Genomic DNA, 25,873 nt, shown 5'->3' with positions numbered 1-25,873 from the left:
ATTTACATGTTAAGTCAATAAAAAAACGGAACTGCGGAACTATTTGCACAAATAACTGGAGATAAATTAAACGTTTTGGGTGTTTGACACATTTTGACGCGTGCAAGTTGAAAAATCATGAACTTTCGCCTTATTGTCGAACATTCGCACAAAGTTAACTAATCAGGAGCTTGCTCTTGTATGGGGCGTGATTATGATGTAGTTGGTGTCCTGAGTGGAAATTCTCCTGCCGAGACACACTCATCAAACTGGGACTGTCTCAGTCAAAGTACTGCTGAAGGTGTTTATCATCCAGGAGCAGCTTCTAAAGCAGTTGCAGTTGAACAGCAGTTGAACTCACCAAGCTAAGTGCACCTCTAAAGGATCTGATGGTCCCAGCTATGGAGCCAAACAAATCTAAGCTGTTTTTCAGCCTTGCTAAAGCACATAAAGCACAGCTACTCTGTCAATAAAATCCAAGTCAACCATTAGCAACAAAACTATGCAGACAGAAACACCTGCCGTAATGCGAATCCGCATCTATCGTGAAGGGAATTTGATGCACGAATGCAGCGACTAAACTTAAATGTTCATGCAATCTATTCACGCAAGTCGAGTCTGGTGCGAACGCCTCATAAGTCATCTGGTGGTGATGCTTAGTACTGTGTCCAAGCTAAATTTTATTGAAAACTTAACTTTTGTAATCTACATTTTTTTTATTCAATCTGACAAGCATCTTTTTTTAAAATAAGCCTAAGACTAAGCTTAAATCTCAGATTAACAAAAATGTAAGCTGAATATCATATTTTCATGCCTTTATTAAAAAAAATGGAACTGACAGTTAATGGTTAACCTCAAATATACACTAATAATGGCAAGAATTTGTTTTAACAAATCAAAGCATACATGAAGAACAAAAATGATGAAAGTCGGGAAAAGATTATGGGTCCATTTACAATCTTTTCTTGACCTCCAGTGAGAGCCACAAATGCTATACGTTTTACAATCCCGATGTGAGGTTTGGAACACAGTGGTTTCTTCTCAAATGCTTTAAAAGGGCTTCTTTTTACATTTACTGCACTAGTACCTTGGCAACGTTGCAAGGAGAGAGATTGAGATAGGGAGAGAGAGAGAGAGAGAGAGACCAGCCTTGAGCAGAGAGAGTCTCTGTCGCAAGGTGACATGGCGCTTCGGTAGCAGATGTGGGCGGATGAATCTTCTTTTCCATCTGCCTCCCCAATAGATCTCAGAAAGCTGGCGAGGGCGAACGCTTCCAAAAACAACAATGACTTTACTTGTACAGCACAGAAATCAAGACTTGAAACAAATTGCACAGAGCAAAAGATGAGATTCGATGAGGACGGCTGAATAAAAAAAGCAACCATTTATTCATTTTGAAAAGGTCCACAGAAAAGCTAGACTCTTGACAAGCTTTGATTTATTAAACGCAGTTGTAGGTGGAAAACATGTTGGTGGTGAAAAAATGAAGTATGCACGACGATAAATAAGTGGCCATTTCAGGTAATCTTAAGTTTTCAATTGCTAATTGAAAACCCCTTTCAAGTTAAAGATTAAAAATAACAAAAAATAATAATAAAACCACAGAGAATGCATTTAAAATGTGGCGCTGAGTTTTGTATGGAACCATATGAGTAGCAAAAGTCATTTTGAAATGTAATACGTTCTGTCACGATATCAGTTTTTTGTTGTACGATATATTGCAGCAAAATATATTGCGATAAATGATATTATTGTAATTTTAAGACCATTTTTATGCCACTCATTATTTAATGTCAGAATGACAATATAATATCATCACAATGCTAGTACACTCTTTCAAAGAACAAGTAGAATAGAATATTTCATTAAATTATAGTCATTTAAACTATTTAATTATTAGACATTGGAATCAGAATGTAAAACGCATATTCTAAATGAATAACAATAAATGATAACACAAAAAGTGCAAGATAAAAAGTTTAAGAGGCATGATATCTGCTATCAGATCTATTTTCAGTTGTCAGACACCCACATGAAAAAATACTATAGTAATTTATAGTAAATACTACAGTGTTTTTTAACCACATTGACACTGACACATCTAATAGAGACAAAGAGGTTGCATAATCAGCTAAAACATTGCTAGAATTGGTTTTTATGTACAGGCGATATATATTGCAACACCAAAAATGATTGAGATCATGTCTATGTGTTGTGCGATAAGTCAATATATTGATTATTGTGACAGGCCTAAATGTAATATGCAAAACTGCAATGCACTACGTAAAATGTAAATGTAATTTTTTATTTAAATTTGCATTCTCTGTGACATATGTAGAATCTGGTACAAAATTAAAAGATATAATTTACATTTACCATTTCCAGCAAAGGTTTTCTTTTGTCATCTCAATTACATACAAATTGAAAGGCTCTATAAGTTATTATAAATTGACATTGATTTAACGTGTGTAACATACAAGTAGAAATAGTACTAAAATAAACTTTCAATGTCATAGAAAATTTCAAAATGCATTCTTAGCCAAAGGTATAGCAACGATGCGTTAAATGAATTTTCACCTTCTTAAATCCAATTTCAATCAACAATGTGATGAATGTTGAGCTAAAGTGGCTTTAAAATGCATTCTCGTTATGACCAGTTAGATAATCATTCAATGAAATTAATAAAAAAATTATTTTCCTTCTCATATGCTTCCATAGTTTTTCTCAGTCATAAAAGATAATAAATGTACAATTTGACAATCTTTTTTTATTAGCTTTGCTTTAGATATTTAAAGATAGAGGTGTGAACCTATACTGGTCTCACGGTTCGGTTACGATTATCATGCCTTCGATTCAGTTCAATTCGATTTCTCGGTGCATCACAGTGCATTGACAATGCTTTTCATATAGAGTGTTATATTTTAGGGGGGAGGCTATAACAAGCTGTCTGTATAAACACAGACACACAGTACCACACTGTCTCTCATTCAAACACATACACAAACATAGACAGCACCAAAGAAACACACACACACACGCGCGCGCACACACACTTAAGCCCTCGCAACAGGGAGAGCTCGCACTGAGCGGAGCAGAAAAACTAAAAAAAAGAAGCACTTTTCCGACGGTCCCTTACTGAGAGCTCCTCTCAGCGCAAGCTCTCCCAGCTAAACACATATTGCGAGGGCTTAAACGGAGCAGTGCTCGTAATGTCGAGCGGAAAAAAAAGAAAGACAGCTGTGAAACATAATCAGCTTTGTCTTTTTGTAGGAAACACACTTTAGATCTTTTTAGGGTAAGAGGTTGAGTTATTGCCGTCTATAACTAATTGTGTCAGGAATACTGAAAACAAAACCAACTGAACTGCGCTCCTTTCTGGTGCCCCCTGGATATACAGCACCCTTAGCATTTACCTATGGTGCCTATGCCACGGACCGGCCCTGAGTTGACTGAGTGTTGTAAATACTCGCGCTCACCTCCCTCGCGACAGGGCGCATAGGAGATAAATGACGTCAGTACATAATAACCGGTTATGATTATTACTGAACCGATACCTTATTGTCCGCGTCTGCATCACGGTGCACCGAAGAAACAATTAATTTAGCCTAATTATACAGTATGTACCGCCTAGATGACAGGCAAATGTATTTTAGTTTAGTAGAAAACTCGGCCCTCTTCATGATATAATGATCATGCCCAGCATATGTGGTTGTTTTATATTTATATCTCCTTTGAAATATGGTAGAAATCAAAAAAATACACTTTCCTCTGCTTCCTTTTTATTTATTAACTTATCCTGTTTATTTATTTATTTATTTATTTATCTGAAATTCACTCGTCACCAGAACTACGTAGTTGAAAGCAACCCATTGTTAGCTATATATTAGGCCAAATGAGTTTTAGAAAAGGTATTTAATTGCATTTAATCTAGCTTTGTTTTAGGAGATTAAAGGTTTTGTTGGCAAATGTTTTTTTTTTCTCCATAAAGTTGTAAAACTGCATTCATTTCAATATTATTGATGAATCAAATAAGAGAGTTGACAGAAGGAAAAATCTCCAGGGTTATCTGAATTTAAGCTGACAAAACAAAAACGGTCAAAAAAATAAATAGACTTGCAAAATGTTGTGCTAAGAGTTAGTGCAATGCATCGCTCATAGACACTAGTTGGTAGACAGTGCAGAATAGAGCATTAAGTGATATTTAACATTCTACTTGCTATATTATTCCATGCTGTGTGGAAGAATCAGCTGAGCAGAACTATAAAAAAAAAAGAAAACAAAACCAAACATCCAGTTCCAGCTGGTCAGACGGCACATGGAGCCCGAGAGCCGACACCACTTAACCAAATTGGAATCCATTCTTCTAAAGCAGGCGCTGATAAGCACTTGAAAGCCGCCAGGGTTTCACATCTCCGGCTAGTGGCACCCTGTCAAAAACACAGGCCGTCTCCGCTTCGAGAAAAAGACAGACGGCTCATACACTTCACCTGGAGCTACGGGCCGAGACTAAATTAAAGCTTGCGATGGATTTGTGCTGCCAAACCACAGGCGGGGAAATGCAACGGGAGTGAATTTTGATCATGTAAAATTTCGGAAAAAAAACTGGACAGATGATCTGATTCACTTGATGTGCAAGCATTGACATCTACAGCAAAAAAAAAACAAAAACATAAAAACAAATGGTCCTGCGACAGCTTCACTGCCAAGGCAATCTGTTCTTTCTACATCCGCATGTCTGCAAACTCACATGGACATTGAATCATTTAGAATTTCAAGGTTCTGGATGGATGAATATATACAGTTGAAGTCAGAATTATTAGCCCCCTCTGTATTTCTTCCCCACTTTCTGTCTTACGGAGAGAAGATTTTTCTTTAACACATTTCTAAACATAGTTTTAATAACTCATTTCTAATAATTGATTTATTTTATCTTTGTCATGATGAAAGAACAGAAAATTTTACAAGATATTTTTCAAGATACTAGTATTCAGCTTATAGTACAGTCTTAACTAGGTGAATGAAGTTCATTAGGCAAAGTAGAGTAACTGGGCAAGTGATTGTATGATGGACTTTTCCATTTTTTATTTTTATTTTATTTGTTTTATTTTATTTTTTATTTTATTTTATTTTATTTTATTTATTTTATTTTTTTATTATTATTATCTGTGATTTTTTTTTCTAATTAATGCTTAACAGAGCAAGGGTTTATTTCACAGTATTTCCTATCATAGTCTTTTTTATTTTAATTTGGCTAGAATAAAAGCAGTTTAGAATTTTTAAAAAACTATTTTAAGGTCAATATTATTAGCCCCCTTAAGCAATATATTTTTATGATCGTCTACAGGAGTGGTCAACAACCTTTTTATCACCGCGGACCGGTCAACGTTCAATAATTTTACTGCGGACCGGGGGTTTTCAGAGGATGACAAAACATTGCTGTCGCTCTGATACAAGTTTTATTTATAGAGAAAATTACAAAGCACTGCTGTGGGTGGGTGTTCGGTGTTTGTCCGGGATAATTAGTCGTACCTAATTGTGTATATTGCATTCAAGCTGAAGCTGATCAGTCAGTTGGTCATGTGACTTGCGGTGCACTTCCAGCATTCATTCAACTGAATACTAGTGTCTTGAAAAATATCTAGTAAAATATTATGTACTGTCATCATGACAAAGACAACAGAAATCAGTTAGAAAAGAGTTATTAAAACTATGTTTAGAAATGTGTTGTAACGAATCTTACCCTTAAACACAAATTGGGGGGGAAATATATACAGGGGACTTATAATGCTGACTTCAAGTGTATATATCTCCATATTTGTGGATGAATCTTCCAATATTAACCTGCTACTTGTCACTTGATGGTATCATGTAAAATCAAAGCTCATCTTCAAATTAAAGTCTTAAAGATACAGCGGTAAAAAGCCTATATCGTATATTGTATTTCATGGAGCTGAGACACAATGTGAAAATGGTCAAATAAATAATAAAAAAAAAACCTGTGGCATATTATAACTGGACCTCAGAAAAAAAAAGTGACCAAAAAAAGTGTAGGATACGATTCCATTAAAGAAGTTCAGCTCAAAATGGCAGCAAACACAAAACACAGAAAAGCACTTGGATAAGGCGTACCTTCCTCTGGCTCCTCTTCCTCAGTGGGGGACTGCAGACGGCCACGAGCTTGAGACCCACACTCTGAGTGCTTCTCCAGACTCACCACTTCATACATCATATCGTCCTGACTGCCCTTCACTGAGCCCTAAAACATACAACAGCATGATTAAACATCAAACAAATAGATCCAGCAAAAGTCTGAGAACACAGAACGCAGTGAAAAGACAACAAAATATGCTAATATAGACTGAACTCTGTATAAAATGTAAAACATAAATGGATAAAAGAAAAAAACAGATTAAACATACAAATTACTCTCTAGAATTTAAAGCATTCAGTGGATGACAAAAAAATGTTTGTTTTTTACAAATTTAGTGGGACAAATAGATTTGTGCAAAATAAAAATAAAAAACAACTGTATAAATATTACTTCGATTAGTACACATGAATATAAAATAATAATATAAAGTAGTAAAAGTATTACAAGTTTATGTATGATTATATACATTTATAATTTGTTCTGGAGTTATAAGTTTATTTTGTTAATTTAGTATTTGTATTGTTGTGAATATATTCTAATGATAATTAATAAACAAATACATAATATATTTGTTTTTAATTGGCAATGTCAGTTATCAGATTGTTACATTAATTCATACAAAAACAAATGCATATAAATAATCAAGATTATATATTTAATAATAAGCGTTAAGTTGCAACTTTGTTCATATGTACAAAATTATAGAAGTAAATATTACTGTATTTAAAGTAAGTCTAAATAATGTATATGTAAAACTAATATTTAATTATTTATCATTTTATTATATATATATATATATATATATATATATATATATATATATATATATACTAAAATACTAAACTAAAATGTCCTTATTTATTAATATTTTATATTAGTAATACATAAATATTTTAAATGACATTAACACTACAATGGATATTTCGATGTATATTTACATAAATATTAATATAATTAGGATCAAGTGAAAGTTTTTTTTACTAATTAAATGAAAAAAATATATATATCACAAACACATACATACATTTACTCAAAAATATTATAAAAATAATTAAATATTGGTAATAATTACATATGGGTAAATAAATATTACAAAAACAATTACATATTGGTAATACAATTATTATGAATATATATCGTATGCATAAAATGTAACATTACACATTAAAATAAAATGCATTACCATATGCACCATATAAATCACTAAATGGCCTAGGACCTCAATAAATTACAAATATGCTCACTGAATACAAACCCAACAGATCACTCAGATCTTTAGGATCAAATAAACTAGAAATTCCAAGAGTTCAGTCAAAGCAGGGTGAATCCGCCTTCAGCTACCATACCCCTTGCTGCTGGAATCAGCTTCCAGTAATGATCAGATGTGCTCCAACATTATGAGATATTTGAAAAAGAGTAAACAATAATAATTTTGCCTTCAACTGTAAATCATGATACATAACAAAAACTGGCTAATGTAAATATGAATATGACATATTGAGAAGGGCTGTTCCTTAAAGAGCACAGCATTCAAAGGTAGCTTCACCTTCGCTACAGCTTCAGGGAAAATAGCAAATGCATAATTACACGCGCGGGGAAAAAAATTAAACAAGCAGTGAGAGCGACGACACCTACAAAACCAACAAAAAAAACATTTCTACCTCTCATGTTAAACCGCCGTCTCCATATTCACAACTGTACTACAGGCGAAGAATGATGTTTACAGCCGCCATAATTACACGCTAATTCCTCATGCCTAATGAGCAGCGTAAACAAATAGGAAATAATAAAATAACGCAGAGAATGGGCTGGGTCTATCGCTAACGCCATAATATTATCTTTTAATTAGCTTTTAACTACAGCGCAGGCATTCTTTCTCTCCGCGATAAGATAACTGTGGAGGCAATCAGGCAGAGATGGAGGCTGCAAGCTCTAATTACTTGAGCATGATAATGAGCGCCGGGCCTCTTATTAAGCCACGAATTATACAAAACCTCCATTTGCCGCTTCACAGCTTCCAGGAGTTACTGCTCCTGTTCACCCTTCACCAAAGCACACTTCCTTCCTCCAGGTTTGTGTAGCTGCTAACGTGCAGACAAAAACTGGTGGCTACAAAAGAGGGTGATGACGATTAAGCAAATGATTTTACCGGTGTATTTTTTTAAAAATAATTTGTTTAGATACAATATTTATGTTTATTTTATATATACACAAACACATTAGATGAATATTCCTTTATTTAAAGACCAAATAGATAATATAGTTTTAAATAGGGCTGCACAATATATCGTTTTAGCATTGATGGTAAATTGGGATTATAGTCGATTGGACAATTCAAAACATGAAGTTTGAGGAGTCACTGCAGAGTTTAACCATAATTGTCTATCATTTGTATTTTTAATCCTTTTTGACAGTGAGAATTTGAGGAGTTTACAGCATTTAGACACCTTTTGCCTCTTTAATACCTTTTGCCTCTTTAATAAAAAAAATAATTTATATATTGAAGAACATGTAATTGTACATTAGATTGTACTAGTTTGGTTCACGTTTGGTTTTTGGCTCTTCATAAGAAAAGGCTTGGGCACCCCTGATCTAGATAACAAATTCTTTACAAAAGAGCTTTTTATGTCATCTAGTATATACTGCAGATGGAGCCCTAGTTTTAAAACATACAATTTTGACTTGTATGATTTGAGAATTTTGTAAGCAAGGACGATTTCACAGTATTTATTTATAATAGAGTTGTTATTTTGAATTTCTACAATTAAATAATAACTAATATTAATAATAATTCATTAGCAATTAATATTCTAGTATTTGATAAAACTCTACTAACACAATATACATATTATCAAAAACTTTATATTTCATGACAATATTTGAGTATAAATTAACAGCATATTATAATATTAATTTTTAAACATGCATATATAGTACATATGCACATATGTTTTCAGAGAAAGAAAATAAAGCTGTGGAATGGCCCAGCCAATCACCTGACTTGAATCCAGTAGAAAATACAAAATAAAGATCAGATTTGATGGACGAGACCCACAGAACCATCAAGATTTTTACACAAAAAGTGCTCCTGAGCAATGCATGAGACTTCATTCTCCATATGAGAAGCGTCTTTCAGTTGCCATCTTTAAAAAAAAGCATTTTATATAAAGTATTAAATACATTTCAGTAGTTCAGTACCTTTTCCTAGTGTCATTTCATTGTTATTACATACAACTATTTTTACAGACTTTTGTTTTGTTTAATTTTTATGTTTGTATTGTTTGGGTTTTTACCAAAATCTGGTTCAATTCTATATCAACAGCTCCTTTATAAATATTATTCCCAGGAAAAAAAAAACATGATATGTTCAATATTTACTGCTGTAAATAACTTTTACCCAGGCCTCATTTCTATTAGCATTACCACTTTAACTGATTTAGTTTGTTAGATTTTACTGTGAAATACATCTTCAGCAGAATCATGAAATTCCCCAAATCATTCAAGCATACTGATACAGCTCGCATTGTCGGTTCAGACCTCACTGTATGTGTATCTCTGAATAATTTGTAAGTGTTGTTTTGGTTTGGGAATATACCTGTTTGAGCTTGAGGTAAAAGGTTTCACAGAAGGCCTTCCTGCTGAAATACCAGAACCTCTCATTGGCTGGATAGACCCGCACTAGAGCCTCCATGAGGAACCGAACCGGTTCAACGACCTCGGTCACCACCAGATCCACAGCCACCGTCATGTAGACCTGCTTATCTGAAGGAGGAGAAAAACTCACTGTTCACAAGACTATAAAAGCTTAATGCACACAGGAAAAACATTAAACAGTAATAGAGTGCAACAGTTGGGATCCTGAAGTTAAAAATCCATTCATTTTCACCACAGGGAAAGTGATTTTTAATTTATAAACCATTAAAGTCAAACCTGCTGTGAGCTCAGAGGTTGTTAAACGAAGCTATATGCTCATTTTGAAGCCAAATTTCAGCAAATGAGCTTTTAGCTCTGCCCACTCCCATGATGCACTGCAGGGGTGTACCTACGTGCTTGACACATCTTAAGTGTAGCATGATAAAACTGCTATTTTAAAGATAACAGTATGATAGGACTGCGAATAAACCCAATATTAATGTGCCATAATGCTAAAGATATGTGCTAAAATCAGGTTAAAGATGCAAGCAATGTGTTAAATCATGCTAATGTTAACATGCAAATGCTGAGGTAAATCTTGCTAGCAATGTTGACCAAACATGCTAACAACATGCTATGCCTGCACATGTTAATACATTCACTGTAACGCAAGCTAACAAATCCCTAAAAGATGTTAGTGACATGTTAAATCATGCTAACAACATATATTGCAGCAACTTATTAACAATTTTTACAGTGTCATCCTAACAACATTAAAGATGTCAACAATGTTAAATCATGCTAATAAAACTGCTAGCAGTGTACTACATCTTACTAAAAACATGTATGTCTTGTCAGTTTATTAGAACGTTAGCTATTTGTTCAATTGAGCTTGAAGCATGCTAGCACCATATATGCTAACAATGTGTTAAATCATGTCAGTGGCATATTACATTTTTGTTATTGTCTTTAACTGTGTTAGCAAAATTGCTCAAAATGCTAAAAGGCAATCAATTATCACTCTGATCGGTCAAATCATGACAACTTGCTAATGCTAAAACATATTACCAACATGTTAAAGATGCTAGCGATGTGTTAACTCACACTAGAAATATACATATGCTTAGCTTAATCTTTCTAGCAACATGCTGATGGTCCTAAAGGTTGCTAGCAAAAAGCATGACCAGTTAGCCACATAACATGTAAGCACTAAATGCATGCTAACGATGTGCTAAAAACATGGCAGCAACATTTTATAGACTTCCTCTGAGTAAAACGATCTTTAAATGAAAGGTTGCATCATTTACACTGAAACTAAAGGTCAAAAAGAGTGTTATTTGCTAAAATTCATCCTTTTTATTAAATCTGAGGAATAATTTAGCATTATTCTCTTTCAGGTGAGCCCTGTAATTATGAACAAAAGCAGAGTGCTGAGTGAAACGCACCACAAATCAGTGAAATCCAGCCTGTTTTCTACTAAGGCGGTTTTATTATTTCAATTAACAGGAAACAAGGGCGACAATAGTTGCAGATTTATGAGGGACTGGCTGAAAATAGATTCCAATTACGATAGAGTCGGGTCAGAAAAGGTTGCGGTGGAAAAGACGGAGTGGTAAATAACCGGTGGTGGGACTTACAAACGCACACAAAACCACCAAAACAGAGAGTGAAAAAAAGCGTGGACTTGAAATGAAAACCTCGGGTTGACTCAGGTCACAGAATTAAACGCTATTTAGTTATCTGAATCTAGCAGACCAGAATTAAATTTTTAGGTAAACTCCACATAATTTGACAACAGAGCATTAAGCTGCAGTTTTGAGTTGCGCTGCTTCTGGTTTGGCCTCAAACCAAATCAACAATACACATACAATGAGGATTACTGCTACTCTAGTAATTTGAGTCATTGAATAAAGAGGCCATTACTGTTCCAAGTTGGACCACTCATAAATCCTGCTATTTAGTTTTTTTATTTATACTTAAACTCAACGTTTTTATGTCCTCAATTATACAGATGCTAAATGAAAAACACTCAAAATGCAGGTGAATTTTAAATATGTTATTATCAGGGTTCATGCAAGTTTCATCCAGTCAAATTTAAGACCTTTTAAGACCCCTTTAAAACACTTAAAATTTTTAGACTCTTCATTTTTTATCATTTTATTACAGGGATAACCATGAGGAATCATATAATTGTTTTTTATTTTGTTTTGAATTTGCTGTAAAAAAAAGTCTAATAGCGGTTGTGAATTGTATCTCCTCAAAATAAACTTGAATATAAAAAAAAAAAAAAAGTTTTATTGAAATGGATTGGTGGTGATTGGATGGATGTCAGCCCGATTGAGAAGCTTTACTTCAGCAAAACAAAATTAAGACCCGTTAAAAATGATTTAAGACCTACAACACCAAATTTCCGTGAATTTAAGACTTTCTAAGGCCTAAAATTTAAGCAACTAATATAACTATTACGATTAAATATAAGCAAAATGTAAAATTATGTGTCTGCAAGAACAGTAGACTACTGAAAATGTAGGACTTTAAAATTATTTAGCCTGCCCTTTATTTTAACATGGTAAATTAGTCTTTTTATCCAGTCTGTTCAACAGTTTCATGTAATTAAATTTTTAAAAGCTTAAAGCTTAAAATAGTTTAACTCCACTTTGCAATTGCAATGTCAGTCTATAGCGAGCTTTACTGATGTAGATAGTGTTACAGTACATGGCGCTTAGCTGTATAGCACTGAGTAAATAGGTAGAGTAATGACATGACTGGCAAATTATAATGTGTTATCTTGTAAAATGTGCACTCAGTCCCATAGCTCTGTTAACTCACACAGAGGAATTTTACAGAGAAGATGTACGTAAATAATAAAAGTGCGCCTCACTTCAAGGCAGTTTTGCAACTCCCTGATAAGCAGATATTATTACACTACAGTATCATTACATCCTTAAAGTAAGAAAATCAAATCACTGAAAGACGTCCTTAAAGATTACACTAACAGGTTATATGCAGAAATCCTAAAGGTAATTTCAATACATTAAGACTTTAAAGACCTTCTCAGAATATTTTAAGACCTTATCACCAGTTCAAGTTCTAATCAGTATCCAACCTTTAACTTAATAAACAGTTGTAAATAAACAATTGTAGTTACATAAATCAAAAAACAAAAGAAACAAAGCTTCAAAGAACAAACTACGCGGTAGTTTTCAGCCCATGCTTCAGCCACTGTTCAAACTCAAAGAAGCTTGGCCAGACACGCGGGCCCGAACCAATCGCATGGATTGAGCACACTATTGTTAATATTAGAAGGAAAATAAATATGTTTATGCTTTTTTGAGTAAACACTTTGGACAACACTTAAACAAAATTTTGCACCTTGTAAAAATGGTATCAAGACTTTTTAATACCTCTTAATGGGCTTAATTTTCTCATAATTTATTTATTAACTTTTATTACTTTAAGACCCCACTGACACCCTGCTGTAAATGGCTGTTGTCATGACGATCGCACCAGACGCTGACAGCGCACGTGAATCTAGCACGAGTCAGATCAGGCCAGCTAAACTGTAGCTGCAGCTAAAAGAAAACAACTCCTCATAAAGATGAATGCCATGATCATGTTACTGATGTAATAATGTTTAATGTACAACCTGATTCTGATTGATATTTTCCAAAAACGCCCTTCAATCACATTCTAGTCTTGTTTTTATTAGTCAACAAAAATGTCAATATGTTTTTATTATAGTTGTCATCATCATCATCACTTTATTTTTATTTAGTTTTCGTCAGTAGAAACTTGTTTGTTCACTAAAATTCTGGCAAAATTTCCATTAAACAAATATACACTGATTCAGAACCTATAACCAAATATTTCCAGGATGAATTTTTTCAATTAATTTTGCCAACAGCATGTGGAGTCACGTGCCCCGCTCTGTTAAAGGCTGAGGCTGACTTTCTATGGCCATTTTGCAGCCACATCTCATCTCTGGTCAAGTAGGACAATAGATCCATTCTTCAGCCTAACTTTTGCACTACATTGACGATGACTGTTAGAGATGTCTTAAGATGGCATATTTTCTATTACATTAAAATTATTATTTACATTAAAATATTTGATTACAGAATATGCAAAAAATACACTGTTTAAACAATTATTTACAGGATATGCAAGAGTAATTTTATTTTGAAATGATACTGCTTATTTTCCACTTTTAATATGAAAAGCCTTGAAAATTATTTATTTTGTTTCCGAAAATGCAAGTTACTTATTTTCACTATTTATGAAAAAAAAACAGACTGTTCGATTTAGGCAATGCGAGTTTTAATTTCAGTTGTTTAATGCTGATGTTCGATAAATATTCATAGATAGTAGATAGAGTGTGTTTCCTTTATTTTAAAATCAAGCTATGCACCTTTCATTCAAAAATCTCTCACTTGTAATATGTGAGCATATTTACTCTACAAAACCTGTCAGTGAACTGTGAGGGCAAAAAAAAAGTAACAAATAAAGCAATCGTTCATTATTGCAATGATTGTAGGCCTAATCGCCAAGCCCTAAATTCTAGCTATTTTAATATGAAGATTAACTACATGAAAATAGCTAAAATTGAAATATAATATTAAAAATTAGTGTACAAGTTTAACAGAAATTATTATAACACATTATATTCAGATTATAATTTGTGAATTAACTGCATACATCTTAAATTAATGAACAAGTTTATGTACATTTAACTTACTATAATTCATTATGTTGTTAATAAAATTCCAATAATAAAAGATATACATCATATATTTTTTTAAAAATGCTTGTTTAGAAGTATGAAAGTATAATGTTTGATTCAAATCTACAACTCCAATAAAGGCTGTATAGAATTTATATTTTGTAATTAAGTCTAGAAATTAAGACACCATATATTTGTTTATAGAAAACTTAAACACACAAACAGACACACAACCATACATTAATGATGTTAACATTACACCTGTTTCAAAACTGATGTGAAAATGAATGGAATGTGTACTTCTGTCATTGATAGATGTTACATTTTAAGAAAAGCCTCCTGGAATAGAAAGTCAGCTGAAAACTTCTAGTCATGTGAGAACAAAAATAAGACAGCAGACAAAGTGTGAAAACTATAAATTGATGAAGAATTGAGCAGGAGTGTTCTGGTGTTTCAGAGGACCAGGTCTTAGCTCTTTACCTTTCGGCGTGTCCTCGTTCAGTGGCTGGAAAGCAGGGGTGTTTGGATTCCAGATGCCTGTGATCACATAAGCCTTCCCATCTGCATTTTTACCCATAGACTCCTTTAAACATAAACAAACGCAGGCAATGATCAGTCTCTTACATAAATGATGTATAGAAAGGTTCAGAATTAAAATATAGAAAATCAAATATACATATTTTAGATTTTAGATTTTGAAAATATCCACCAATGTTATTAGTAATTATTAATATTAAGCATTAAAAAGTTAAACATACTGTACAATGACAAACACAGACATGCATGAATAAGTTTTTTGTTTATATATTAATTTTGTAGAATTAAAATCTATATAAAATAAAAAAATGTCTTAATATATATTTTCATATACAAAAAAATACAAAAAATATATTTCATATACACTGTAAAAAATATCTGTAAATTAACAGTTTTTAAATGTTGTGTTTTCCATTTATTTACGGTTGTGAATTGCATTATGGGATGTTGAGCTCTGCTCTGTTGAATTTTGATGTTGTTTGTTAAAGTTTAACAAAGTAACTTTTATTGACATTTTAGCAGTCTGAAATAATATAATGTATAATAAATAACATATAGAAAAATAAGTCTCTAAAATAACATCAAAATGTACAGGCAGCTTATTAACTGTTAATTTACAGTGAAAAGCACTTACCTGGAAAAATTACATCAAATACAATTTATATTTGTTATACTTTTTAGTATGTTTATATGAATTAAAATAATTTAAATATAAATACTTATATTCTATAAAATGTTGCATTACTTTGTATTCATACATACTGTAGTAGTAATTTGAAATAAATTATAATTCTGTGGAATAGAAACTATAGAAATGCAACAAGCAGATCCACACAAAACTATCAAATTAAACAATATTTTTCAAAACAGAATATTCTATCTAATATATGCAAACACAAACATCATAACATTGTCTTTGTTTGTTTTTTCAAAATTCATATAATATTACATTACATACAGTTGAAGTCAGAACTATTAGCCCCTGTGTTTATTTTTTTTCCCAATTTCTGTTAAACAAAGAGATTTCCCCAACACATTTCTAAACATAATAGTTTTTATAACTCATTTATTTTATCTTTGTCATGATGACAGAAAATAATATTTGACTAGACATATTTCAAGGCACTTCTATACAGCTTAAAGTGACATTTAAAGGCTTATCTAGGTTAATTAGGTGAACTAGGCAGGTTAGGGTAATCAGCGAAGTTATTATATAACGATGATTTGTTCTGTAGACTATCGAAAAAATTTAGCTTAAGGGGCTAATAATTTTGACCTTAAAATGGTTTTTAAAAAAATTTTAAATTGCTTTTACTCTAGCCGAAATAAAACAAATAAAACAAATAATTTCTCCAGAAGAAAAATATTATCAGACATACTGCAAAAATTTCCCCGCCCTGTTTAACATCATTTGGAAAATATTTAGAAAGGAATCATGATATTACCATCAACATTCCTTATAAGTCAACCTCTAAAATTGTATCTTTATTTTTTTTTAAAAAGGCAAAAAAAAAAAAAATCATCTTTTCTCATCACATTTATCTAATTTGACAAGTTTTGCTATAATTTTTAGTTTAATATTTAACCATTTAATATTTGACAGTGACATCACTGTTGCCAAAGGCTTGCTTGGTTTTGGGACTTTTGGAGTTGTGCATCGATGGATTTGCTCTTCTGTGTTTGGACTTACAGCAATAAAAAATTAAACCACACTGAAATGAATTAAAAACTGAAATTCAACTCAGAAAACTGGACTGACACTTTCATTTTACTCGAACTTCTATGTTAAGCTGCTTTGACACGATCTACATCGTAAAAGCGCTATAGAAATAAGGATGAATTGGAAAAAAAAACACAAGAAAGAACACAAAAATCATCTGCAGCCCTTGCATGGCAAGAGTTTCAAATAAAAGCATTAAAAGCTTAGGATTATGAATTATAATCATGTGAAAAACACCTGCTACCACATCGATAAACCTTTTTTAAGACAGGAACAGCTGTTATTTCTTTAGATAAGGAACAAAATATATCAAAAAAATTCAGCAATTTGATTCAAAGTTAATTGCATTAAACAGGGCTGCAAGCAGCAATTACTGAGGTTGAAGTATTTTTTATTTTTTTTGCAAACCTAAAATCAGCTAAACAAGTGACTTGCAAGCATTTTAACAATTTCAGGTCATTTGCCTTGGACATAAAGCATTTTCTATGTCTTCCAAACCATTATAGCGCCACCTATGGACTGATGGAAAATGGAATCATATAATGTATGTTCTCACCTTATTTTATGAAAATCAGACTTTTTGTTTAGAATTTATAAGCTTTTGGGTATATTTGACCACACCCATTTGTTAAATGAGCTTATTTTGTCAAATGTTCAAATGCAAAAAAGGTAAATATACAATTATTAATCAAATCAGCCTGGAGATTTAATTTTGATCACAAGATTAGTTTGGATGATCACTTTGACTGCAAAATAGTAATCTCCAACAATTCCTAAAAAAATAGTTTTGCTCCTAAACTCTTCCAAAAATGGCTGGCTTGTGGTTTAACCATGATTGTTTAATCTATTGAGAGCTATAAATAAGAAGCACTGCTGCTGAAACCATTAAAAAGACTTGCACAAAAATAAATCCCAACATTAAGCCTTGTAGGATGTTTGATTCAGCTGTCTCCGTGAACTCTCCGCTTGATTGAACTGCTAATTGTTTTTCGGTCTTGATGTGCAAAAACTGTTACAGCATCACTAGCTCAAGGCCTAATGTGAAATCGTGCTTTTTAATGAATAATAAAAGTCCACATTTCCATTAAGTGTTTCTAAAATCGGCAGCAGAATAGTGATTAAAATGAGTGAGGGTATATGCAATTAGTGCATGGTATCCAGCCCAGGAGTTATTCTAATTAGAAATCCTGGGTAAAACTCGAGAGAAAAAAATGTCTGACCATATCGAGAAGATGCATGTCACTGTTGCGCACTTTCTGACCAGGACTGAGCAGCATCCCGAAGCACCTGCAAAATAAAAGACAGTGGTACATATAGTATAATATTTTTACAGTGTCAGATGTAATATTAATAAGACAGAACAGCAATATTTAATAAATCAAACAGGAACATTAGGTGCATTATTAATGTACATACAGTATATATACACATGTATATGACTGAATAAAAAAATTATGAGAGCTTTCTGTGAGGATTATTAAGTGTTTGTGATGGGGGTCAATTTCACAGAAAGAGCATCTTCACTGGAACTACAGCGACATCATGTGGTTGCACAAGGAACCATATTTTGACAACAGTAGTCAACATTTGATGCGGATCAAAAAAAATATTCAAAATTATCCTAAGACAAGAATGGGTGTTGTTGAATAGCTTTAAGACAACTTTGATAAAAGGTTTTGATACATTTCAAATGTTAACTACATAGATATCTATTTATTGAACACTGCATATACTGTAGGTCAGTGTGTTTATGGTTATGTAACTTTATATTATATACAAAGTTCCCAGTCTTTCGTGGACACCAAATTCAGGGACTCTCAAGGACTTTTTAAAATCACTAATAATGTTATATCAAGCACATTGATTACACTTTATTTTGATGGTCGCTATTGCTGTAGTTTCAAGAAACATGGGAACCCTGTATATAGAAATAGAACATGTTACCTGCTAATTTTGCAATGTTTCTAATTCATAGTTTAAATCTAAACCTTTTTAATTCGTTTTTTTAAGTTTAGCCATTATAACACAAAATCCAGTTCTGAAAAGGGAGAAAAGGTGTGAATTTGTCGCTCTGGAAACAGCGTCTCATAACCCACCGCTCTATGACCAGCTCCTTATTGTTTAGCTGCTGGACAACCACAGACACTTTCTTCTGTACGCCCTGCCGCAGCTTGAAGTAATATTTATCTCTGTCTTTGGGAACTGGACTACAAGTTAAAAGAAGAATACAAAAATAAAAAGTGTCACTTACATTTGGTTGGCCAGAAATTTAAATAAAGCAACAGTGCTGAAAGCATGAGACAAAAGCAGAAACAAGCTTTTTCAGAAGCGAGTAAAGAGCGACCTGAAGTTTCCTTTCCCATCATCTTCTCTCACTTCTAGAGAAACACTAAAAGTGAAAACGTCGCTGTCAGGGGAAAGTGGCAACGGCGAGTCTTGCATCTCTGTGGCAGCTTTTGCCGAACGCTTGAAGGCCGTCGAGAAGCTATAGAGGATGCGACTAACCTAAAAATATAAATAAATAAAAAAAGGGTTTGAAAGATTGGGTTTAATGTGGGTTTCAAGACTACTTTAATGAAGAGATGAAACTCACCGCCTCTTTGATATGGCAGGAAAAGACGTGAATCTGAAAGTCCTCAGAGCTGCGGTAGCTCTCAGTGAAAGAAAAGCAGTCACTCTCAACAGATCCCTCGCATCCTCGTGCGCAAAACAACACCTTATAGATGGGAAAAGACGCTATTTCTGTTCCGCTGGCCTGGTCCACGATCCTGGAATCATTAAAAACATAACAGACCTATAACTAAAACTGTGTGTGAAACCTAGAGTTTCCAGGTACATGCAAAGGTTTACTTTTAACTTAACATAGCACATAAATAAAGCAAAGAGTTATATGTATACAATTATTTTGCATACAAAATACAATTATGCAAGGATCTCCATAAAGCGAGCATGCACATACAGTCCAAAATTACTACAATGTGATGTATATATGTATGTACACACACACACACACACACACACACACACACACACACACACACACACACACACACACACACACACACACACACACACACACACACACACACACACACACACACACACACACACACACACACACACACACACACACACACACACACACACACACACACACCCTGACAAAAGTCTTTGTCGCTTCTCCAAGTTTTAAGAACAACAAATAATAACTTGACTTTTAGTTGATCTTTGGGATCAGAAGTGGCTTATATGAAAGGCCAAGGCCTCTAGATCAGGCTTTTTTCGCAAAATAAGACATGATCATGCTTTAGGTTTTTATTATCTAATTAGGCCAGTAATGTCTGACTTTGCTTAGACAAAAGTCTTGTCACTTAACAGAAATAATGTACTGTATACAATATAAAGTCACGGTGCAGTGGAAAAAGAATTAATATTGTGTATGACTCCCATGAGCTTGGAGGACTGCATCCATACATCTCTGCAATGACTCCCAGAGATTAATAAGATTTTTTGAATTCATCTTCAATGCCTCCTCCATCTTACCCCAGGCATGCTGAATAATGTTCATGTCTGTTGACTGGGCTGGCCAATTCTGGAACACCTTGACCTTCTGTGCTTTCAGGAACTTTGATGTGGAGGCTGAAGTATGAGAAGGAGCGCTATCCAGCTGAAGAATTTGCCCTCTACTGTGGTTTGTAATGTAATGGGCAGCACAAATGTCTTGACACCTCAGGCTGTTGATGTTGCCCATCCACTCTTCACATCTCTCGCATGACTCCATACTGAATGTAATCCCAAACCATTATTTTTCCTTCACTAAACTGGACTGATTTCTCTGAAAATCTTGGGTCCATACGGGTTTTAATAGGTCTTCCACAGTGTTTGTGATGATTGAGATGCAGTTCAACAGATGATTCATTGGTAAAATCTACCTTCTGCCACTTTTCCAGATCAACTGGAAGTCAAATTATTATTGTTGCATTTACAACTGGGATGGACGACAAGACTTTTGTCAGGTAGTGTATATGTGATGCAAAAAAAAAAAACACTTTGGATGCATCTGACCAAAAAAAAAGCTAAACCCCTTATTAATGTAAGTATTTTGACATTAAATAATGTTTTGTTTTTATTCAAGTCACTAACTTAAATAAGACTGATAAATAAAAAAAAAGGAAGTCAATAAAATAAGCACATTGTATTGACAATAAAACTTTACTGACAGTGAATGAGTCAAGAGGAATCATTTTACCAGCGTTGCAATGACAGCAAAGTAGTGATACTGCAAGAAGCAGGAAAACGTTTACCACACAGAAATGTCCTGTAGTCACGTTATAGTAGTAGACTTGCTTTTCCGGTATACATGAGCAAACATCCAACATATATTTTGAACATTAAGTATGTTTTCTGTTCTAATGTGAATAATATATGGGTTTAGTACATTGTTTCTTATAAATATTTTTCACAGCATCCCATTTTTGTACTTTTTAAAATAATTTATAGTACAATTTATTTTTTGGGAGATTTACATAAATGTACTTTTTATACTTGTATGAAATAGTTAAATGTAATTCTTTAACAAATTCGAATGCAAAAGAGTATTTAGAACCATTAGAATATTCACAGGAGCTGTTTTTGAGATTACTGAAAAAGACAAAGCAAGATGTTTAACCTGAGGTTACACCACAGTTCCTAAGAAAAAAAAAAGAAAAAGAAAAAACAGAGAGCACTCAGGGTGAGAAACCAGAAGTGCTACATCTAATTCACAAACCTGAAATAAGAGCTAAAAGCAGCTTAAACAACAGCTGTTTCTGACAGTCATGAAGATCCCGAGGCTTCAGAAAGTCACATTTTACACTTCTGACGTAGAGTGTGATTTGACTCAATGGTGAGAAAGATAAATGAAAGCCTTTGAGGATTCGGGAGATAAGTGCAAAACAAATACATTTTTGGAGATGCATCTGACGCAAGTGTAATCTGTGTTCCAGAATATAAAAATAAATCTGCTAATCAAAATACAAATACTGATTTATAGAATGCTAATTTGATATAATTTGCTATGCTGATTTAAAAAATATAATTTGCGATGAAACAAAACTGATAAAAGTTCAATTTTAAATAAATTACATTTGTACAAATAAATGTATTTGCAAAAAAAGAGAACATTATACATTGATGAATAAAGAGACTAAGCAGAAGAAAAATGAATGAATATTTAAAAAGTTTTAAAAACCTTAAAATTACATTTATTTGAATGTATTTTGTAGGTTAAAATGTTTCAAATTTAAACTATGCATAACACCATATTTTTTATTTTATATTCTAGCAGTCAGTTCAAATTATTTTATGCATCAAGTAATTTAAATGTGTAAATCAAGTGAATATTAATTACATAAATAAATAAAATAATAAATGAAATAATGGAGCACCTGTGGACTACATACATTATTTTTGGCAAATGACTGACCGGACACAACCGTCGGAGCCGTTGGGCACATGGAGGATGACGGGAATGGGAATGGCACTCTCCGCCCTCAAGGTAGCCATGGCTTTCTGGGCCTCCGTCTCACTGCGTGGAGCCTTCACCCAGGTGCAGCCCAGATAGGACAGTTTACTGAATTGAACACTCTCTTCCTCTGGGACAGTCGGACTCTCGAGCAGTGCTGCTGAGGATTCTGTTGCGACAGACAATGAAGTGTTAACAAAGGCTGGAAAATTAATCTAAATGAAATCACAAACCTGCAATTTTCATGTACATCTTGTCAGGAAAGCAAGGTTGTGTGCTCAGTAGTAAATCTCCTCCAAAAGACCAGAGGGCGCTCTCACAAGGAAACTCCACACAGCAACGAAGAAGAAACTCAGGAAATCCCCATAGTGTTACATTATAAACATAAGTTTTTGCCATTTTTTTGTGTGTTTGTTCCAAGCGGCAACCTCACGCTCTCCCTTGTGAAGCCAATACTTCATATTGTAGTATAGTAACTACATAGTATAGTAACATAGTAACTGAAACTGCAATTCATCAACTTGCCTTTGGGGGCTGGCTCCATAAACTCCAGATGTCCACTGACTGCAATGCTAATTGGCCAATTTTACAGCTGATAAAAACATGTTTACAGCCTGGTACAAAACATGGTTTTGATGTATACATTTTCAATATTCAATATTAAATCATCTTTAAATATTCATCGTAGATAGTTTGATTGACTTTGTTCGTAGTGCTTGATCACTTAAACCAGGGGTGCCCAAAGGCGGTCCTGGAGGGCCGGTGTCCTGCAGATTTTAGCTCCTACTTGCCTCAAGACATCTGAATGGATGTTTGTAGAAAGCTTTGTAAGAGATTAACTAGCTAGCCCAGGCGTGTCTGATTGGGGTTGGAACTAAACTTTGCAGCACACCGGCCCTCCAGATCTGAGTTTAACATCCCTGATTTAAAAAGTATGTTTTCCATGTTCAATATTACATAAAATATGCTTATCACTGCCTGCTATTTTTTAATTAACATTTTTACAGAGTCCCAACATTTTGGAAACGAGTTATTTTGAGTCTTCATTTTATTTTAGATTTTGGAAATCAAGTAGCTCATTAAATCAGATTTCAGAAGTAAAGCAAAGGGTTTCGATAGTAATCATTTCTTCTTTCGACATCTACTGTAATTTTTTTGTTCCAACCTGTTTTATCTAAGGGTCCATTGTTAAGGGTGAGTGAATGAGGAAGTTTGAGCAAGGTGGAGAGGAAGTCAGTCTTCAAAGACCCTGATTATAGCCAACAGGAAGTAGATGTGATAAATAGACCAAGGTTCAGATGGCATCTGTTGTGTATGTGTACATCACTGATCACATTTCTTTTCTAGATCTGTTTTGAATAATGAAATAAATAAACACTGTTTTGAATGAGGAAAAAAATAAATATAATGAATAGGTATTATCAATTAATGGATCAATTAATGCATTACAAGTTTAGCATAAAAAAAATCTGGCTGATCAATCAGTTGAACCAGCAAAAGTATCCTGAAAATATTTAATAATTTACACAAACATATAAAATGTATAATATATGCATTAATTTACATCTATAACTAAATATTAATATTCCCAACATATCATTTTGTCTGATTTTTAAAGGTTACAATTTTTTTGTTTATTTGTAAAATGCATTACATGTTATTTGTATAATGCGTTATATCGAGGAAAACAAAGTCAAAGCAATGTCAGGTTGATTCATAAAATCAATATAATTTTGTCGGCTTTTCATAAAGAATTGACATAACAATGATGAAGATTTGCTGTTGTGTCTTTGAGCAGCATGTACCGTGTGGAGCTGTGTCCAGACTGGGCGGTCTGATCTGAGTGCATCCCTTCTCCTGTTCAGCTCCTGCTCCATCAGCAACATCATCCAACACCTCCTCCATCGCCCGCTCCAGCTGCTCACTCCCATTCCACGACATCTGAGACAAACACAATGCAGGTTACACAACACAACATTCTCAAACACAGGATAAAATCAGAGTAAAGGGGTACTTTAAACAAAAAGGGAAATTCTGTTATTAATTAGCGAACATCATGTTGTTTCAATCCCTTGAGACTTTTGTTTGTCTTCAAATAAAGTTTTTTTAAGATGAAATCTGAACGCTCCGAAAGAATTATAAGCCCCCCTGAATTTTTAGCCCCTGTTTATTGTTTTCCTCAATTTCTGTTTAACAGAGAGATTTTGTCAACACATTTCTAAACATAATAGTTTTAATAACTCATTTCTAATAACTGATTTATTTTATCTTTGCCCTGATGACAGTAAATATTATTTGACTGGATATTTTTCAAAACACTTCTATACAGCTTGTCTGAAATATTACAGGCTTTTACAGATGACATTTTGGGGATCTCTTTATCACTTCTTAATCACAATGCATCTTCACCATTTTCTCTAGAATTTTGTATATAATCATGCAAACTGTGTACAAACTTATTTCTCAGTTAAAAGCTTCATAATACAGAAATGAATAAAGCTGTGCAAGTTTAGTGTATGTAAAACTGGTAAAGTTAAACATTTTAAAACAATTTGTACTGTAATTGGTACAAATTGTGAAGACAACTACAAAAGAAATTTAAAAAAAGAAAATCAACTTGAGCACAATTTTGGGTAAAACAGAATAGGCTAAGAAATTACTCACTTTGATTCAAAACAAAAAAAGTCATTTAATTATAAAGGTATTATAATACCACATCCTCATAATTTCCTTGAAGTGCTTGAATGTTATTTATTTACTTTATTTCCTCTTTTTATTTCTATACTTAATGGATTATCTTGAGTATCAAGACAGTATTTAAGTAAAAAGCTCAGTATATCATAAATCTGTAAGTAAATGTGGAAATTTCTTAAATAAAAATCTAAATAAAAAATAATAATAATAAAAATAGACACTTTTGGATGTTTCCTTTACATGAGACTAAAACTTTAAAAAACCTTTCATGAGAACCCAAAATTGACATGCATGAAAAAAGCTGTTGAGTATCCACAGTATATGTTGTTCATCAGTATGAGAGATACCTTGAGTCTGGGTCTGCCCTCAGAGCTGGACGGTGATCCACCGGCACTGGGCGGCACAAGCACAAACTCCTCGCTGGTGACGGTGGACACTGATTCGGTGGAGCCGCTCACTCTGCCCAGAGAGGAGCTGTCATCCATGATAGCCTGGACAGACCGGCCGCTCGGCCTACTACTGCTGCAACCCTAAAAACAACACAGGACAGACCTGTTTCACCAGGACACTTCAACTACCGTAATGGAAAACATTCATTTACAGCATACTGTGTTCTTTTTTTTTGAGTGAGATGCTAATGGTCTAATCTGATTCAGTGATGTATGCTAAACTAATCTAAAACTGCTCCAGCTAGACCAACAGATCAGCTGAATAGATTCAAAAATGGTTCCAAATTTAACTCAAAAAAGTGGAGTGTTCCTTTAAAATGAAGCATATACATCATCATAAAAAAGACATTATATAAGCAAAAACTTTACACAATTATATCTATATTTTATCTATCCATTAAATACATTTTTGTACATAAGCATTGAAAATGTCACAGTTAAGGTTATAAAAATATTTATTAATAAAAGCATTAAATTTCACGCTGTC

General features: G+C 33.4%; 1 protein-coding gene across 2 annotated transcripts in view; it reads right to left on the bottom strand.

The window, feature by feature from the left end:
* The window catches only part of rabgap1l (RAB GTPase activating protein 1-like), a 151,148-nt gene that overhangs the window by 117,077 nt on the left and 8,198 nt on the right, over positions 1 to 25,873 (bottom strand). For both annotated transcript variants that reach the window (XM_073936803.1, XM_073936804.1), the window contains exons 2-11: positions 25,285 to 25,467; positions 24,049 to 24,184; positions 22,205 to 22,412; positions 19,334 to 19,508; positions 19,085 to 19,245; positions 18,837 to 18,947; positions 17,961 to 18,027; positions 14,964 to 15,066; positions 9,726 to 9,892; positions 6,109 to 6,235 (exon numbers count right to left, since the gene is read on the bottom strand). In XM_073936803.1, the coding sequence (XP_073792904.1) occupies positions 6,109 to 6,235; positions 9,726 to 9,892; positions 14,964 to 15,066; positions 17,961 to 18,027; positions 18,837 to 18,947; positions 19,085 to 19,245; positions 19,334 to 19,508; positions 22,205 to 22,412; positions 24,049 to 24,184; positions 25,285 to 25,422 (1,393 nt within the window). In that variant the 5' untranslated portion in view covers positions 25,423 to 25,467. The remainder of the gene's footprint in view (positions 1 to 6,108; positions 6,236 to 9,725; positions 9,893 to 14,963; positions 15,067 to 17,960; positions 18,028 to 18,836; positions 18,948 to 19,084; positions 19,246 to 19,333; positions 19,509 to 22,204; positions 22,413 to 24,048; positions 24,185 to 25,284; positions 25,468 to 25,873) is intronic.

Source organism: Danio rerio, chromosome 22, assembly GCF_049306965.1.
Source record: "Danio rerio strain Tuebingen ecotype United States chromosome 22, GRCz12tu, whole genome shotgun sequence".
In the NCBI taxonomy this organism is placed as follows: domain Eukaryota; kingdom Metazoa; phylum Chordata; class Actinopteri; order Cypriniformes; family Danionidae; genus Danio; species Danio rerio.
Note: the sequence above shows the minus strand (reverse complement) of the source record. Positions and strands in the feature narration are given on the sequence as shown.